At 33.6% G+C, this 19,722-nt stretch overlaps 2 protein-coding genes across 2 annotated transcripts; one reads left to right on the top strand and one right to left on the bottom strand.

Moving 5' to 3' along the window:
• The first annotated feature begins 1,010 nt into the window (after positions 1-1,010).
• Positions 1,011-6,199, top strand: LOC148200211 (membrane steroid-binding protein 2-like). The gene is made up of 2 exons (XM_088114639.1): positions 1,011-1,492; positions 5,541-6,199. The coding sequence occupies exons 1-2, from the start codon at positions 1,173-1,175 to the stop codon at positions 5,815-5,817; spliced, it is 597 nt and encodes a 198-aa protein (XP_087970765.1). The 5' UTR covers positions 1,011-1,172; the 3' UTR covers positions 5,818-6,199.
• Positions 6,200-13,968: 7,769 nt separating this feature from the next.
• On the bottom strand, positions 13,969-18,936 carry LOC148200210 (chaperone protein dnaJ 72-like). Its single transcript, XM_088111306.1, has 3 exons — positions 18,333-18,936; positions 17,041-17,110; positions 13,969-14,295 (listed from the first exon to the last, which is right to left on the bottom strand). The coding sequence occupies exons 1-3, from the start codon at positions 18,728-18,730 to the stop codon at positions 14,218-14,220; spliced, it is 546 nt and encodes a 181-aa protein (XP_087967432.1). The 5' UTR covers positions 18,731-18,936; the 3' UTR covers positions 13,969-14,217.
• Between the last annotated feature and the right edge of the window lie 786 nt (positions 18,937-19,722).

The raw sequence follows: 19,722 nt of genomic DNA, 5'->3' as shown, positions 1-19,722 counted from the left end.
TCAAAGATGTAATAAGAAGAAAACAAAGGAATTATGACCAAAACACAACAAACTGACTTAAGCGTGGTTGCAACGTGGAATTTGAGGCTTGAGTCACATGAAGAAAACTCACCTTAAAAGGAAACCTCAAACCTTTACCTAAGGTTAAGGCCATGAAGAATCATTCACCTAGAAGTAATCTTAAGAGGCTTCAACACAAAAACACAAAGGCTAAGCTATAGAGGAAACCCACCTTGGGAGGAAATCTCACAATTGAAGCCATGAATGGCACCGCTAAAGCCACACTATCATTGTCTATAAAAACAAAATTTCCTCTCTATTTCAGAGAACCTTTTTGGATACTTTTCACTAGACTTTCTAGACAGGTTTAGAGAGACTTTAAAAAGTCTTCTCATATATTTCCTCTGTACTATAAAGAACATCATTAAAGGATTAGGAGACAAAGTTCCTTCCTTGTATTAACTTCTTCCCATCCATTATGAGAAAATAAATCTCCTAGGTGTTGGAGTGAAATGTAAACCACTTTAAAACTCTCTTGTATTCAATACTATTTTATTTATGAATGCTTGCTTTTAAATACAAGTTTGTGAATTGGTTTATACTTGTTATTGGATGAATCGATTACTCATTTTGTTTCACTAGCTTAAAACTGAGAGGAAACTAATTTCAAGTTGTGGTCCAATCAATTCTTCTATATGCTTTTATATGCTAAAAATAGATCTAAGGTAGTAGTTAGCTATAGAATCTCGATCTTAATACAAGATATCCATTCAACTAATTGTAAAGGAACCATACTAAAAGTTGGTGATCTTAGACTTTAGGTGTGAAATGTACCTAAAGTTACATCTAAAAAAGACCCCTGAGGACTTGATTACTTGCATCCTCGTATTAACTTATTTTAAATAAAATTAAAATCAAATTAATAACTTTTAAATTATCGAAGTTAAGGTTTAAATATTGGTAGGTTTGATACAAAAGTATATATGGTGGAAAATCAACACGTCTATTTATTCCCACATAAGATGTGCACTAATACGCTTCCAAAATCCAAAGAACAAAAGAACATAAAACCCAAACAACCAAATCCAGTTAGGTGGCTTCATTTCCATTCTCACCTACCAACGCTTACTACTCTTCCTTTTCAGAAGCCATTTTGAGAGAAGTGTTCAGAAATGGGTCTGTACACGAGCGTGATGGAAGAGATAGCGTTTTACACGGGGCTGTCTCCCGCCGCGTTTTTCACCGTTTTGGCTATGATGGTCGTCGTTTACAGAACCGTGAGCGCCATGTTTGTGTCCCCCGAAGACTACAACAAACCGCCCGTTGTTTCGGCCCGAACTCACCCCCAGTTCGAAGACCCCGAACCGCCTCGCCAACCGGTCCAGTTGGGTCAAGTAACGGACCGGGAATTGCGAGCCTACGATGGTTCCGACCCCAATAAACCGCTTTTGATGGCAATCAGGGGTCAGATCTTTGACGTGTCCACTGGCAGGTACAGCTTTCGTTTTTGTGTGCTGGTGTTGCCTATGAGAAAGTCACTTGTTTTTTAATTATGTAAATTTTTTATGAATGTTTTTTAACTAACTTTTCCATAATCATTCTTAAAAATATATAAAGGATTTTTTTTTTTTAAATTTTAGATAAAAGTAATTAGCCTCAAACAGAATTCTTTTTATAAAAAATTATATGAAATACCTTTTATTAATTAATTTTCACGAGAAAGAATACTATTAGTGAGACCTAAATTTCAATAACACTGACACTGTTGCTTTAAGTTACTTCTAATCTTGACGTGGATGAGTGATGGTTAATCTTAGATAAAACTAAGAGTTACTTAGAGTTCAGGTATATACGGGGAGCATATGCTGAAATAAGTCTCGAATTAAAACATCTTGATATCTGTTAGAATAATTAGTTGTGTGTGAGCTGTGTATTAGTTAGATGTGAGTGTGAGTGTTTCCAACCAGATTGAATTGTCTAGGTGTTACTGGTTGCTTTCTACTTAAATGTAACATTAAGATTAGATGTGTAGTAAGTCCTCTAGAAATATATGTTTTTGCATTAACCTTAGTTGGTATCAGAGCCGGCCGCTCTGGTTTTTTTTTTTCTTGATTTATCTGTCGGACATGGCCATTGCTGTCCACCATTATCAGGCACTGATTGCCGTTGCCTGGAGCAATTTTTGTTGCTGTCCACCTATAATCTGCAGCCATCCACTGTCTTTTAAAATTGTCACATTGTCAACAACTATTTTTAGTTGTTCACTGCTGTCCTCCGCCACAGTTTAGTAGCGGATCTGAATCCTCCTTGAGCGACGACCATATCCGCCGGAATCAGGGCAAACCTCCAGTCGCCAAGCGCCACCTTTCTCCAAAGTTGAATGACAGGTGCTTGGATTAGAGTAGCCTTTAAATTTGTAAAGCTATTCCTACCTGTGTAGACCATGCAAAAGCTGACAATTTAAGGATATTTGTAAATGAAGAGGCAAGAGTGACATAACCTCAAATAAATATGGGGTAAAATCTGGTAATTAAATTAGGTGTTGACCAATCCTGAATAGCCTGAAATTTATCTGTATATAAGGCCATTTTGCCTTAATGAATAATATGGCCCAAGTAGGAAATTGATGATTGTCCAATTGAACACTTAACAAAAAATTGATTATCCTTGAGCAAATAAAGAATAACCAGTAGATGATGTAAGTGTTCTATCACAGATACACTGTAGATAAGGATGTCATTAAAAAATCGTGCACAGTCTGTTGGAGGTGAGGTCTGATTAGGTCATTCATGGTTGCATGGAAGTTAGAGGGAGCTTTAGATAAATCGAAAGGCATCACTAAAAGTTATATTGACTGTCAAAAGTGTGAAAAGTGATTTTATGACAATCTTTAGGGTCAACATGATTTTGGTGATACCCTGAGCGTTGGTCTAACTTAGTGAAAACACAAGCTGTAGTGAGTTCATCCAATAACTCCTGAATAGTAGGGATTGGAAAATGATTCTTAATGGTGATTGCGTTTAGTGCTCTGCAATTCACACAAAATCTCAAATGTACTGTCCTTTTTTTATAAAAATAATTGGTGAAGAAAAAAGGCCTGTGTTGGATCGAATAATTCCTTTATCAACATAATGTTGATGAGGGAGGTCATTGTTTGTTTATGAGCATGAGGATAACAATACAATTTGATGTTCTAGGATAGTGGGGGCGGTTGGGGGTAATTCGTGAGGGACCAAAAAATAGTGTAGAAAGTTGAGAATAGGCTGAATTTCTAGAGGAATGGGTTGTATGGCGGGGGATGTGGAATTGAAAGATATTTGTTGAAAAGTGAGTAAGTGGAGGTATGCAATGACATTTGTATGTGTAAGGTGTGGCAAAAGTGGTGAAAAGAGGTTGGACGAAGGGTAGTGTTGGTGTTACCAATAAGAGTGATGTGTTAGCCGCCATGAGGGGTGGAGAAATATGCTTGGGGGTGGGGAGGGGGGGGTCCCAAATAGCTAACCAATCCATTCCCAAAGCTACATCAACTCCGTCAATCGATAGTAGGTAAAAAGGAATAATGAAAGTTGAGATTGAATGGATACAAGGACTTAAGGAAAATTAGAATGAGCAATGTATACGGTCACCATTGCTTATCATAACAGACAATGGTGTGGTGGGGACAGTGCATAATTGAAGGTGGGAAGCTAAACGAGTTCGTAAAATATTGTGGTAAATAGTGACAAGGAGGTATTCAATGTGGCCATGAAACTTGAATGCATGTAGCCAATAGGTGCTTGAGAAAGCTTGAAAAGAAAAATGAAAATGGATAGATCCATCTAAATCAGTACTAATGCAGTTTCCATACATGTGTGGTAAGGATTAAGGGGATCATAATCTCCTTATAAAAGTAGGAAACGCTTGGTAGTGCACTTATGACCGGGGTAAAACTTGTTATCACAGTTATAACACAAACCTACACATCGTCTCTCTTGAAGTAGGTTGAAGTCAAACATTTTGTAGGGGGATTGACAAGTTTAGGGTTCGGTAAAAGGTTAGAAGATGGTAGAGGGAGGATAGTTTGGCGCCTAGTGTATTTTGTTTGGAGTCATGGAACTTGGATTCAAGTAACTTAGTCAAACCTAAGGCTTGGGCAATGGAAATGGGTTGGAGGACAACAAGCACACAACATATTTTTGGAATGAGTCTAGAAATAAAAAAATTCAAAATCATGTCAGGGGTTAGCCCAATAACTATTGCAAAGTTTTTCAAAAGCTGGTTGGTATTCTGTTACTATGTTGGCTGAGTTTAGAGTTTTTCTTGATGATTGACATACGTGGAAGGGCCAAAGTGAAGCTCTAAGGCATGAGTGAAAGAACCCCTATCTACAAGTTGGTAATTTTGATAGATCCATATACCAAATAATAACTTTCTTTTTTGCAATTTTATTCCGAATGACAGTATGGAGACCATGTTTACAATCTGTAGTCCACCTTAGGGTGACACTTGTCTCTTATGCCAACATAAAGATTCCGATTATAACGTTCATAATTTTGGTTAAATATAGTTCATGAACTTCATAGGTTTAATGATCTTTCTAGTGGATCTCGTATAGTGAGGTCCACTATTAAATAGACTCTACGCTCATGCTTGAATATTGTGTATTGATGGGTCATATGATCTAAGTGTTATAATGGCTTGATAGACTTTAAGCTTGCACTCGGGCCTGAAGGATCATATACCAATAGGCCATTATACGAATGTTATAATCGGCTTGATGGACCCTACGCTTGTGTTCGAGCGTAACGGGTTGTGTATCGATGAGTATGAGAGGTTTTATACGATATACTCTGAGGAGTGACAGACCATGATTTTGGAGAACCAATTGCAATTGTAGAAAGGAAAGTCTCACAATAAATAAAGAAAATCAAACCTTGGAAAGTAGACAAAATATTGAATGATCTAGTTGAAGAGATCTCGCAAATCCTTGGCTAAAACAATTACATACACTACTGCTGTAGAATACTTTTAAATAAATGATCGATTTGATCTTTAAAAGTGACTAATTTTCAGTTTATTTCTTAGAGAATGAAATATTTTTGTGAAATTTTGAGATTATTTTGTTTTTAAAATATACTGTTAAGGATCTATTGTTAGTAGAGCAGAAAGTCTTTTGTCATTATGCTACAATATTAGGGATCAGTTTGAAACTTTGGCACATTACGAGACTATGATTATTATTTTTCATTTTTTAAAAAGCTAATAACTACAACTTGCATTTTCATCAAATTGATCATTTACTTATTATTTTTACACAAACATCGTTTCATATTTGTGAATAGAATGATGCGATAAAGTGGTCAAATATGATTGAATGTCTATCTTACAGGGACGGTATATGAGTTAAACTCTTGAGTTTTTAGTAATAACTGAAAAGATGATTTGTTACTTGTCATATGTCATCTTGTGATACATTTCATTCACCTCTTAACACATTTTGTGTGTGCTTACTTGGTATGAGTGATAACACTGACAAACTCTACTTGATTATGAACAAGCAGGAATTTTTATGGTCCCGGAGGACCTTATGCAATGTTTGCAGGAAAGGAGTGTAGTAGAGCCCTTGCACTTCTGTCTTTCAAACCTGAAGACATTAATGGGGACCTCGAAGGTTTAGGTGAGTCAGAGTTTACAATATTAGAGGACTGGGAATTTAAATTCATAGAAAAGTATCCAAAGGTTGGCCTCCTCATTCCAGAAGAAAGAGCACCAAAAAAAGAGGAACAAGTTCAAGACAGTTTGGAAAATTCCAATGAATACAAGGATGAGACAAAATAGAAACCGTTATATTGTATAGGTTGCTTGTAACCTAGGGATTTCTATAGGGCTTTTGAATCACTGATAGTTTCAAAGTACAGCTCGGTAAGTAGCACGAACACATTGCGAGGCATATTTGTCCACTGGATAGTGGTCATGATTTCAACATAAACCTCTTGCATTTGGCCATATTAACACATCTCCCAAGTTCATATATGTAAATGGATATCGAAAAAGAAATCTAGTTATCATAGCTTGTTGTACTCACTATTCTGCCTTTGAAATGATCTCTTTTTGGTCGTTTTTGTCAAACTTGGTCCCAAATTTGCGTGTAAGACTGAGTTGTTTAATAGTTAGCTTTTACCCTTTTTACATTATTAAGAAAGTGTTTATTTAAGGTGTATCATTCTGTTTTCTAGAATTACTCTTTAAAATATTATTTCTGGATAGATTTAAAGTATGTTTATTTAATATTTAGTTCCAAATTTTAAATCTTAGAGTAAAAAAAATAAGAGTAGAAATATAATAATTGAAATATAAAACGAATTTTGATCCTCTCATGCTAGTTTTGTCTCCAACCCTCTTTGGTGTTACGTACGTATATGGTCGGATAAAACTAATAACTGGATTAAAGGTGTCAGTTTAAACAAAAAAAGAAGAAGAAAAGTTAATTCCAAATGATAGGATTTGCTGCAATAATAATTTGGGATTAGATTTAAATAAATTACTTGTTCCTCTTTTTAGTTTTTTCTTTAGAAACTCATATTATACATTACTGTGAAATTTGATATCATAGATAGGTTGACACTCTAAAATTTGCAAATGTTTTTTCCTCACATGAAACATATCATAAAAAAAGAAAATAGAAGATGCAAACACATTTTAAAAACACATGGAGGCAATACACCAAACCTACATAAAAAAAGAAATAGTCCCTTCTACACAAAAAAAAAATACCTATAAAAAAAATAAAAATCCAAACTAATACTATTAGGAACGAAAAAAAACCATTTATATTCTAACTTATTTTCAATCCTCAATGTTGGCCAATTTATTAGTAGAGTGATTCTCTTTCCCGTGTGAAAACTCAAACTCCATATCAAAACATATCTTTGAACACTTTTTCCATCTTCCTCTAAGATATTAAAGAACCAACAATTGCAAGTATGACACCCATAATTTCAACATACAAAGCATTTTGGATGCCTAAATAGAAGAAAAGCTCCCAATGTACTCTCCTTTGCTCCCACTAAAGATCCCAACACAAGTAGAAATCCTTGGACTTCATCTAGCAGCATCATGAGTATTGAGAATTTGATCCAATCCACTTGAGGAAAGTCACAAAACACTTGAATAGGTTTGGAAAATTTTACAGACGTAGTTTTGATTCCAAAAGATATCAAAACAGAAAAGTTAGACATGATTATGAATAAACTTATTAGAAACATTACATGTTAATCTAACATCCCTTAATTTGATGTATAGTCATGTGAATCTAGAATGATTTCTTATCTTCCAAATCATCTTAAAGAGTATGTAGAAAAGACCAATCTAATAAGTCTCACCAATGAATTCATTCCAACTCTAAGAAAAGGAATTAATTGTAATATATGATGAATAGTTTCCTCTGTTGGTATAAGATGGTCCTCGAAAGAAAGTGGGTGTTGAATAGAACCTGTAGACAATTTATACATTTCTGCACATATATAGAACCATTAAAAAGAGTATAAAGGATAGATATCACATTGAATTCATATGGATTCACTAGGGCTGGGAAAAATAACGCAGGAATGTTAACTATGAGTATCATATTTATTTTTTCTCTTTGCTTTCTTAACGAATTTGTTATTTCTTTGTGAATAAATGTTTTTTATGAAGCCAAATGTGAGAATTTTTTATAAGGCATTTTTTTTCACCTTTAATGTTCTTATGGTTAATAGGATCATATTACTATTAACTTTTCTGCTTATTTTCACCTTTTCTATGGTTAATAAGTGATAGAAAGGAGTGAAGTATATTAAAGCAGGCTTTATTCTTCTTCTTCTTATGGTTACTACTGTTATATAATTTTTTTTTATCCTTTTTCAACAAATTTGTTGCTCTTCTGCTATAAAAGGTTCTATACAAAAGCAGATGTGACAATCGACTTAATGAGGTCATAGAAAGAATATCAGCTGATAAATATGAGGTATCTTTCTTTAAAATTGAATGTGTTATTTATTATCTCAGTAATCATAACATTTATTATTTGCTCAAAATATTAATTTCAAGTTGAGGTTCTAGCAAAGAAATATAAATATAAATATAGGCAAGTAGGAGATTTATCATCCAAATTAACTACTGAGGAAGCCACATTTCGTGACATACAGGTGCAATGAAATCTGACTTTCTCTTCAGTTGATCGGTTATAAGCATATGTACTAAATGGTTTGTTTTCTTTTGCCTGTTATGCTTCATTGCTGTCTATTAGAGGTATTGATGCAAAACCATTATTCAACTGGATTGCTGTCTATTAGAGGTATTGATGCAAAACCATTATTCAACTGGATGTTAGTTTTCTGTCTTTTGTATCTTGTACAGTTTAGTGCCTATATGTACTAGGCTTGTATTCTCTATTTCTAGTCAAGTGAAATAATATACAAGATCAGTCTTTGTTTATCTTCTTATCTTCTCTTCATATCGTTTTCTGATATGGTATCAAGGGCTAGAATTTGATCTGCAATGGTCAATTCAAGCTCACACCCATCTGCTTCCCAGTTTTTTATGAATTCCATAGCAGAAAAACTTGATGATTCCAATTACCTCCATTGGAAGCAGAGTTTAAGGCCTTATTTGCATTCATAATTTTATTCTTCTAGCTGATGTTTCTAGTTATCTCTCATGTGATTTACTTTCGTTTCACCTTAGATACTTGATCAAATTCTTAGTTAAGGTTTTAATTTCATTTTATAGGTTTCAATACTTGGAAGCTGGGTTAGTTTAGATAGATGATTCTGATAGTTGATAATATAGGTTTTAAGATGTGCTTTTAGATTTTATGCTTGAATTTCTTAGATGATTCTGATAGTTGATAACCTATTGTAGCACTTCCTCATATATTTTTAGTTTTAAAAGATTAGACCATTAAATCATAGATATTAATTTGAACTCTTAATTAATGTAGTGACGTGAATGTCAGAAACGGTAGAAATCCTCGCACCAAATACTTCTAGAATGGATCATTTACCTCCTTGTATCGATTCATCGTCAACTGAGAATAGTAAAGGTCGATCAGATGTGTGGGGATATTTTACTAAACAAGAACCTTATTCTGAGAAGAAGGCTAAATGCAATTATTGTGGTGATTTGATTAAATATTTGGGTGGAACAAGCGGGATGAGGAATCATTTGAAGAGATGCAAAGAAAATCCTAATAGAGAAGCATTCAAAAGGAAAAAGCTTTTATCATCAACTACAGAAGTTAGTGTTAGCCCTTCACCAACTATTTATAAATTTGACCAAAATGCATCTCGAATGAAGTTGGTGAAGATGTTTGTGAAATCCGAGCTTCCTTTTCGATTTGTTGAAAAGGAGGACTTCCGTGACTTTGTATGGTCCTTGTAACCACGATTTGAAGTCCCATCCCGCACTACATTGAGGCGTGAAATGTGGGAACTCTATGAAGAGGAAAAAGAAAAGTTGAAAATGTTTCTGTCAAAGCAGTGTGAGAGGGTTTGTTTAACTAGAGACACATGGACTTCAATCCAAAACCTAAATTGCATGAGTTTAACAGCTCACTTTATTGATAATGATTGGAAACTTCAAAAGAAAATTTTGAACTTTTCTCAAACAACGGGACATTCAGGGGAGCTCATTACTAAACATGTTGAGGCTTGTTTGAATAATTGGGAGTTGAAGCGAGTCCTAGGTATCACCGTGGATAATGCTACGACAAATGGTGTTGGGGTCCAGTACCTCAAAAGAAGGATTTTATCATGGAATTGTCTTGTATTAAAGGGAGAATATGTTCATATGCGTTGTTGTGCTCATATATTGAATTTAATTGTGAAGGAGGGCTTAAAAGAGATCAAAGATTCGATTTCAAAAATCCGAAGTGCAGTTAAATATGTGAAATCTTCTCCGGCTATATTTGCTAGATTCAAGGCATGTGTTGAACAAAAGGGAATTTCTTATAAAGGTATTGTTTGTCTTGATGTTGAAACCAGGTGGAATTCAACTTACTTAATGTTAGATGCAAGCTTGAAGTACAACGATGCTTTTGTTTTGCTAGATATGCAAGATAACTAACAATTCATAGGATTTAACATTCCTTCACTGTTTGGTTTTCATATTTGATGTTTTTGTTCCAAAAGAAAGTCCTAGAAATCTGGAGACTTGCATTGAATTTGATTTACAAAACTCGTTTATTCTCCAAATGTGTTATTTAATTTTTTGCAGGAGTATGGACATGCTGGTATGCTACTATTCAATGCAGTGTCTTGTGTTCTTTTATTGAGGTTAATCAGGTTATATTAACATGTTACAGTCTGAGAATGAGACATTCCAATCCTTTACTTCATTTCCATACTAGTACATAGGCATGTGTGTGGCACTGAATGTGTCAAATCAGCACTGTAAATAGTGTTAACTAGTGAGGTAAGATTTTTTGCTAACATGACAAATGGGAGCCGATTTTAGTGCCTTTTTTGAGTTCTGTTAATTCCATGCTAAGTTAAGGTGTTACAATTCAAAGACCAAACTGATGGTTTTCTCTTTCAATTGTATGGAGATGTCTGTTGTGTGACAGCATATCAAGTCTGCTTGATTCTTTAGATAATGTGATGATTATTTACATCAAGTCTATGGTTGAAGATGATGACAAGGAAGTGGTTGCTCAAGCATGCACTAGTCTGGCTGATATCATCATAGATTATGGTTTTGCAACTCTTGAGCCTTGTAAGCATATAATTATTTTACCAATTTGTAAGAATCATTTTGCTGGTGAACTGATGCTAATGTTGAGATTTCTATACTTTCAGACTTGGCACAACTTGTTGATGCAACTTCATTGTTGCTTCGAGAGCAATCTGCTTGTCAATAGAGTCAGACAGTGAAATCGATGATGTTGATAATGCACATGATGAAGTGCTGATGGATGTAGTGTCTGATATTCTGCCGGCATTTGCAAAGTCCATGGGTGTTTTAAATTAGTACAATTCAGTTTAAAATTAGTATAGTAGTAGTTCAGTTCAGATTAAAATTAGTATAGTTAGTAGTTCAATTCATTTTAAAATTAGTATAGTTAATAGTTCAATTCAGTTTAAAATTAGTATAGTTAGTAGTTCAGTTCAGTTTATATTGTAGTTTAGTACAATTTAGTACAGTACAATTTGATAAAACAAAAAATAGTTCAGTTTGTTTGAACTGTTTTACAATTCAGTTTAGACAAAGTAGTTTTTAGTTCAATACAGTTTTTAGTAGTGCAGTTCAGTTCCATTTGCCCACCTCTAGTGTTTTCGCATACAAGACTTTTTTTCGGATTTAACTCTACATGCTCAACATCTCTTTCTATTTTTTCTCTTTTATTTACCCTTTATGCTATTTCATTCTTGTATATTTTTCTTTGTATCTCTATTTCGAGTTGTTCAGTGTTGCTGCTGACCTTCCCAACTGGGTTGTCGAGCTGTTAATATAGTTGTCATGGTGGTCAAGATGGAGATGGAGTTGAAGTTGAAGGAGAGGGAACCAATTAGTGTGATGAGATTCAATTGTTAGTTGATTTAACATTTGAATCTTGTACTCGTTCATATCAACTATCAATTATTCCAATTGATTCTAAAATTTTTGATGTTTGACAATAGTGGATTCCATCATTTCTTTCAAATCATTGATTTGTTGTTGCTTTGTTTGTTTCATGACATCTATCATTTGTATCATTTCAACCATCATTTTCATCTTAATTTTTATAAAGTGGCCTTGTCAATTGTATCATTCATTAGTAGCTTACGTAAATCATCAAACATTTGTTATTTGTTTCGCTTTAATAGCCAACTTTAGAAACACGTCCTCTATGTCATGACGAAGTATTTTAAATCCTATAGTCTCTGTAAATCTCTGATCGGATTAGAGAATGGTATTAACGGTTATAACTAATTCTACAAAGTTGTTGTTTCTTGCATCCTCCATCATGTCACATAGTATTTGCTCATTTTCATACCATTGCCCAATATTTTTGCATCGTTGATCACTTGTAACCTTTCATCTATAGCAACTGCTCTATAGGATGGTCTATTGGTTGCTGCAAGTTGTAGTGGTAGTACATGTTTTTGAAAATATGATTGATTTGACTCCTTGAAATAATAATTATATGGAAAATTATTTTGTAATTTTAAATTATTTTGTAATTTTAAATTATTTTGTAATTTTAAATTATTTTGTAGGGAAAATTATTTCGAAAATTACATTGTTGACTATTTGCATATGGAAAATTATTTTGTAATTTTAAAAAAGATGTTATGAAAAAAAATAAGTTTAAAGGTTATTGAATAGACTTATAAGAAAAACAGGTACATCTTAATGGACAATTAAGTATTTTTTTAATAAAGTGTTTTCTAACTAGTTTCATAAAAATTATATAAAAAAAATACCAAATTAAAATAACTAAATAAAATAAATAAATGTTAAAAGAAATATGGAAAAAGAAAATGTTAGTAATAAACAAAAATAAAATGAAAATAACAAAAATAAAACAAGAACCAAAACAATAGAAATTTTAATCATATTTTCTGACAATGATACTAAATTTGATAACTTTATCGTTAACACGATCAAATTAATATTACTAAACTTATCAATTTGGCTAAAACAAAATATTCTAACTTTTTGGTACTAAAATATATAACATAACCCATTTAAAATTTATTTATTATAACTATATAAATTTTATCTAAAACACTTTCAACTCTTTAATATCTCAACCATATCATACATAACTCATGATATTGTCATCAAGAAACATTTAATCAATTTACATATTGAACGACCATATTAGCAAAAGGAAAATGATACTTGAACAACCATTTTTGACAACATTTAGACACGCGCACACGTGTTAAAATCTGAGTGGTTCATTTTCATTTAATTTTTCCAACTAGACCACTCAGATTTTGACACGTGTGCGCGTGTCTAAATGTTGTCAAAAATGGTTGTTCAAGAAACATTTTCCTTAGCAAAACATTCATCTCAAGATTTAAACAATTTGAATATAATAAAAGAATACACAATTTCTGCATAAAATCAAACTGGATCAGTCACTTTCACATTTAGATCATATTTTCTAAAGTACTCTATAAAGAAACATACTAACTTCATTTACCCTTTTAACTTGTTTAAATCAGGTTTAACCTCCTAATTTCACTACACTTGCAAGAAGGCTAAATATGTACATAAAACATTAATAGCCTATCCTAGCCCCCCAAAATAGCAACGCATACAATTCCTATCCTAGTCCTGCAGCCATTTTCATGAAACAACTCGAGAAAATAGCAAAGAGAAACTTACTAAAAAAAATTATTTCTGTTTCGAGATATATATGTTAGGTTTGTGGTTGGACTCTAACCTGGAATACGGTTTTGTCCGTGCCATTCTGGTGCTCAAGCAGCTTTTTGTAGTCGAACGGTGCAGAGAACAAACACATATTTCCGCTTCATAAATAGTTCCGAGTCTAAGTTATTATTAGGGACATTGATTATGTGTTACGTTGTTCTGTACGAATTTCATTATCTGTACGAATTTCATTATCTTGAACTTGGTATTTTTAACTAATATACACATTTTATTATGAACTTTTAGAGTTTAACTAAAGTATTTCGGTTATTGTAAGCACAAGTTGTTAGCAGTGCCTTTAAAATCAAATTGGTGATTGAAGGGTTCATAATTTAATGATCTAACAATAATTGAATTGACAGAAATGAAATTGTCATTTTTTTACTTTACATCAGTGAGATGAAAAATGTCCCAGTCCCATCCCATTTTAAATTTTTAAATAACTGGCTTTTAGTCTATTTTACACAGTCCTCCTTTACTAATATCTTGTAAACATACCCAGAACCAACCAACCGTTACAATGTCATAAATGAGCATTTACTTTTATTGATAATAATAAAATATAAAATTATAAATGAGGCATCTAAATAAACATGCTAAAGTATCAAGCACTATGTATATACTACTGTAATGCTCTATTTACAAGAATTTTGTAAGTTACAAAGTATCAGTCATAGGCTAAACAAGTAATTACATAGTAAATTTCAGAGCAATTAAAGGACAAATGGAACAGACAGATTAACGATCGCACTTCTCAATACTCTTTTTGCAACAATCATTCAATAAACACGAAGAAGCTTTCAGGTGACAAACAAAATGAGAAACAGAAAAATTCAATCAAGGACGTTCCTTCACGTTATCTTCTCTATACGCTTTGGCTTTCTCAATGGACTTCATGGCTTCTTCAAAAGATTTCTGAGTACAAAATTTAGTGCCAAGGAACAATTCAGTATCTCTGCACTTAATGTTAACATGGAAGCTTAAAAAATGACATAAAATTTACAAGAATAAATTGTTACTTGTTTCATACACGTAAGCAATTACTTCATGGGTTGAGTTCTTTTAATTCCTACTCTTTTATTTTCTACTCACTAATACCCCGCCCATTAAAATCAATCTTATGCCCAAGGTTGACAGAAGATGCAATTCATCCAATTTCTTGGGCTCTCACATGCCAAAATAGAATTCAAAATGAAGAGTGGGGAAATGAGTTGGTCTTTTATGATGATCCCACACTTAATTGGGCAACTGTTTATGAAGCTACTACGGGTATTAGAGAACCCGTAGTCTATACAAGGAGACAAGCAATCCATAAAAGAAAGCAACCATCAAGTGGTGGTATTGTTATTGGATCTTCTCAAGCTTCTAAGAAAGGTCCAGGTGCAACTCCAACTCAACATCGAAAGGTAAAGAGAAGCTTCAAATTGGGGTTCAAAATGAATTGCATGATAGCTCTAATTTGAGTTTGAAAGATTACTTAACTTTGACAAGAGTTTCTCCAAAGGGGAACAGGAGAAGGGTTGTTCTCCACTGGATGATAATATTGAAGACAATGTTTTGAACTTCAAATTTGTGATGTTTTGATATGTTATTATTATTTCAATTTCTAGACATAATATGTTAGGATATAGGGTATTTGGGGATATAAGGATATAATGGGAAATGGGATTAGGATAGAAGGTAGAGGAACTGTATAAATAGATTGTTTGGATAGTTAGAAGGGACTTTTGGAGAGATCTTTGTTGACAGGTATTGACCTGTAAAGAGGGTTAAGCCTCTGTATTCAGTTGAACAGAACATTCTTTCTGTGAATAATATTCAGTTTTTCCTATCTTTCTTGTGTCTTTTGGGTGAGAAAGAGAGTTCTTGATTAGGTTCCCAAATTAGGAACCTAACATAATATCATTACTTTTTGCATTAAAATTATATGAGGTGGTATTATATTTCTTTTGATTGCCTTGTTTCCGTCATAACCTGTTATAGTTTCCATTATAATTTTATACAGGATTTTTGGGTCTCCCAAAATTTTCCATTATCCAATATTGATACCACTGGTTGTGATACATAATATATTGAGTGCACAATAACTGTCTCAAGTAACTTCAACTTGTAAGAAACAGCTCCCACCTTGGCCAGCACTAGGAATGGTCCATAATAACGAGGTGCAATTTCGGATTAATGCGACATGTCATCATCTGCTGCCTATGTGGCCACAATTTTACAAATATCCACTCTCCTACCTTGCGTTTCCTATCTGCATATTTCTTCATCTGCTGTTTAGCACGCAGCAAATGATATTTTAATTGTCATAGAGCTTCATCTCGATCTACTAATTTTGCTGCCACAGCTTCCACATACGTTTCTCCTTCTGTAAAACGAACCAAAGGAGGAAGTGCTCTCCCATATACCACTTCAAATGGCGTTTTTCCAGTATTCACACGAAAAATGGTTTTGTCCCATAGTTCAACCCATGGTATCCAGTCCACCTAGTGTTTAGGTTGCTCCATTACAAAACACATCAAGTAAGTCTCCATACACCTATTCATAATTCTGTTTGACGGTCTGTCTCGAGATGATAATATGAACTCATCTTCAATACATTGCCTTGTAAACGAAACAATTCTTGCCAAAATAAGCTCATAAACAAGGGGTTTCCATAACTCAATTGATTTAGGCACCCCATGGAGCCTCACAATTTCCTTAGCAAATATTTCCACCACTTGTATACACGGATGCTTGAGAGGTATAACATGTACATGTTTTAACAACCGGTCTACTACTACAAAAACAGCTTCAAATCCCTTTGATTTGGGCAACCGCGTTATAGAGTCAAGGGAAATGTCTTCCCAAACGCGGTCAGGGATGGGTAATAGTTGTAAGAGCTCAGCTGAAGATGTCAGTGCGTACTTTTTCCTTTGACATATATCACATTTCTTAACAAATTCTTGCACCATTTTTTTCGTGTCAACCCAATATAGATTTCCAGCAACCCGCTTGTTAGTTTGTAGAAATGAGCAAACATTTGGGAAAAATCACTCAAAAACAGAAAAGAATCAGATAGTATATGGAAAATTGTATTATTGAATATATGTGAAATGAGCAAGCAAAGGCTCAACACGGTATATTATCTTTTTCAAAGTCTATGACTTCTCTAGAGAGATAGCTCTCCTTACACTATTCCATAACAAACTCTCCATACTTCCTTCTCTTTCCCCCCTTCTAGACTTTGGGTCTTACACTAACACGGTCTTCTCCACTACTTTTTTCTAGCTGTATCAGTCCATCCTCAAGTGTTCTATCACATTCCACCAGAAATCTACTGTCATGACTCTTGATTTCATAGTTTTGAATCATTTGATTGTCGTTATGTTCCATAATATGTGGTATATGAGTCAATAGCAATTTGTGCCAGAAATAAATTTGTATCTTTGAGTCAGTTACATCTTTTACGCAGGATTTATTACTTGAATAAACATTTTTTGACATTGAAAATAGAAATCATAACTGAATATGAAGAAAAAGTTCATGCTTATGGATCAATTATGTATTACAATATAAGAACTTACATAACGAACCAGGATAGAAAAATGAAATAACGGCTACGATTAAGTTGTGATATTGTATAGCAAAATTAGATGGCTAAGAAAATTAAAATCTTACCCCAGAATTTTGCATTCTCCATAAGGATTCTCGGCTTGCATCAATGACAACTATCCCACATAATATAGCCCTGGGCGAGAACTAACATTAAGTTATTGAAAATATTTTTATATTAAATGTCTCTTAACACTTGATAGTTATCCACAAATGAAAAAAAACAAGGAGGATGATAGCATGTAGAGATAGAAGAAAATTTGATTTAGAACTTGTGCAACATCCCTTATCCTTTTGCATTATCTATCCTCAACCATGCATATATCTAGATACAGCTCATTTATGTTCAGACTAATAGGAACTTGAGTATTATGAGGTACCTAAGTACCACATCGACTTGGTGGAGTACGTGAGTGCTTGATTATCCCTCCTCAACAGTTAGCTTCTGTCGGTAGGTTCCCCATGTGCTTGAGAATTGGTAGCAAGGTTGGTTGCCCATGTCTCAGAAAGGGCTACCAACAAAGGTTCTGACGGTGGAGGGTTCTAACCAATGGGAAGTTGAAGTGTCTTAGAGAGAAATCCACCTAGGACTGTGCTATGATTGTAAATTGGGTATTATGGAGTGTTTAACTTCCACATTGAGTAGTATGTGATACTCAGTGGAGTAATTTGAGTGTTTGGTTATACATCCTTAATAGTTAGCTCAGGTGTTTGGGTACATAACCCAGACACAACTAGTTTTTAAGCTCTTCTATCATCATGTATCTCAAATTTAAATATCAAATGTCCAGGTATAGGCCACTACATATGACAAGAAAAAATAATTAAAGTAATGAAGATAAGCATAGTATATAAAAAATAAAATTAGGGAGAGTAGATTGAGTTATTTTCAAGATGTACCTTGATATATTATATAAAGATAAAAAGCATGAAAATATCTAAACTTGAAACAACCATTATATATATATATATATATATATATATATATATATATATATGTATATATATATATATATATATATGTATATATATATATATATATATGTATATATATATATATATATATGTATGTATGTATATATGTATATATATATATATATCTCGTGAATTTGTTGATATATGTAATGTAAAAGCTTTTACATGGACACGCATGCCTGTTAATCTTAATCAGCCGATAACTATTATATATAAATAAAACCTACTCATGTAAGAAGTTACGGTAATATATTTAAAATTAAACTCTGAATCAATTAACAAACACAATCTCTTGCATCTTGTAGATCTTCCTAGCATCAAATTTTAACTCGAACAAACAGCAATTAACAACCAAAATCATGAGATAAAGGAAAGTGAATTACCCTGCGAAGCCAAGATAGAGAAGTGAAGACCGCCCCGTCAAAAATCGAAGAGCCATTTCAAAATTGGAAGCTAAGCCACCACCAGCACCAGACCCAGGTTTGTAGTCGTACCTGCTCCCGCTCCTACTGTATCCGTAGCTGTAATGAGAATAGTGGTTGTTTCCGCCGTGGTTGCCCGAGCTCCGCCGGAAATTGTAGTCGGCTCGCTTTCGGTCATCCATAAGGACCTCGTAGGCCTCCGATACCTGCTTGAATCGAATTGTGGCATTTTCCCTAATGGCCCTCGGCGATTGAGAATGCTTGTCCGGGTGGAACTGAAACGCTAGTTTCTTGAAAGCGGTTTTGATTTCCTCCTTGGTCGCGGTTCGGTGCAACCCGAGAACCTTGTAGTGATCCATTTCGCTGGACCGAATTGGGATTGAGCTTGTTTCGGTTTTTGTTGATTGCTAGGGTTTATGGAATTTTCCTCCCCTCTCTCGTATGAATTTTCTCCTAGAAGTGGCGAAGGGGAAGTACAGGAAGATGATCTTCCGGTTTAGAAGATTGGGGATTTTGTTATTCATGGCTTGAAGGATGACGAATCGTGGCCGTGTTGTGCCCGCTGCTTTCTATGAGAGGTACAAGTTTAAAATGTTTTTATTAAAGTTTAAATTATGTCTTTTGCTTATAATAAACATTAAATATTTAAACTAATTAAATATTTAAATTTAAATTTAAGATTAAGTATTTTTTAGTTTTTAAGATACGAAATTGGAATTGGAATTCGTCCTTATGGAACTGTGAGACATCTTAATTTTAAAAATAATAAATATAACTTTTTAATTTGATAAATTTTTTTAATAAAATTATGATATATATGAATCTCAAATTTTAAAAATGATAAATATAGTTTTGTTAAATTTTTTATATATCAAACTCATGATACATTAAAACGAAAGATATTAAAGGACATAAATCATTCGAAATTGTTTAACAATAGTTAACTTTTTTATAATGCCACGTGGCACGTATTGATTGGTCATTTTGAATTTTTTTTAAAAGATATAATATGTCGTTGATGACATTTTAGGAAGGAAAAAATGGTTTCTTGATTTCAGTTGAGAAAATCCTATGTATTTTGCATCTTTTTTTCTTTTACTCTCTTTTCACCATTGCTCTTATTCTCTTTTTACCATTGCTCTCACAGGTCTCTCCACTAAAGTTCTCTCTCTCCGTCTCGCTCTTCCTCTCTCCATCACCGGCGAAGTTGGTCTAATAAGCACGGTTCTCGCTCTTTTCTTCCACCATTTCCCCATGTTCTCTCTGTTTTCGTTGGAGCCATTTTCCCCTTCTCTCCGTCTTGTGATTTTGACCTCCCCCAATGTGTCAAGGTTGGTAGCACCATGAGAAA

The sequence above is a fragment of the Vigna umbellata genome, chromosome 4 (assembly GCF_029865625.1).
Source record: "Vigna umbellata cultivar VRB3 chromosome 4, Vumbellata_1.0, whole genome shotgun sequence".
NCBI lineage: Eukaryota > Viridiplantae > Streptophyta > Magnoliopsida > Fabales > Fabaceae > Vigna > Vigna umbellata.
Note: the sequence above shows the minus strand (reverse complement) of the source record. Positions and strands in the feature narration are given on the sequence as shown.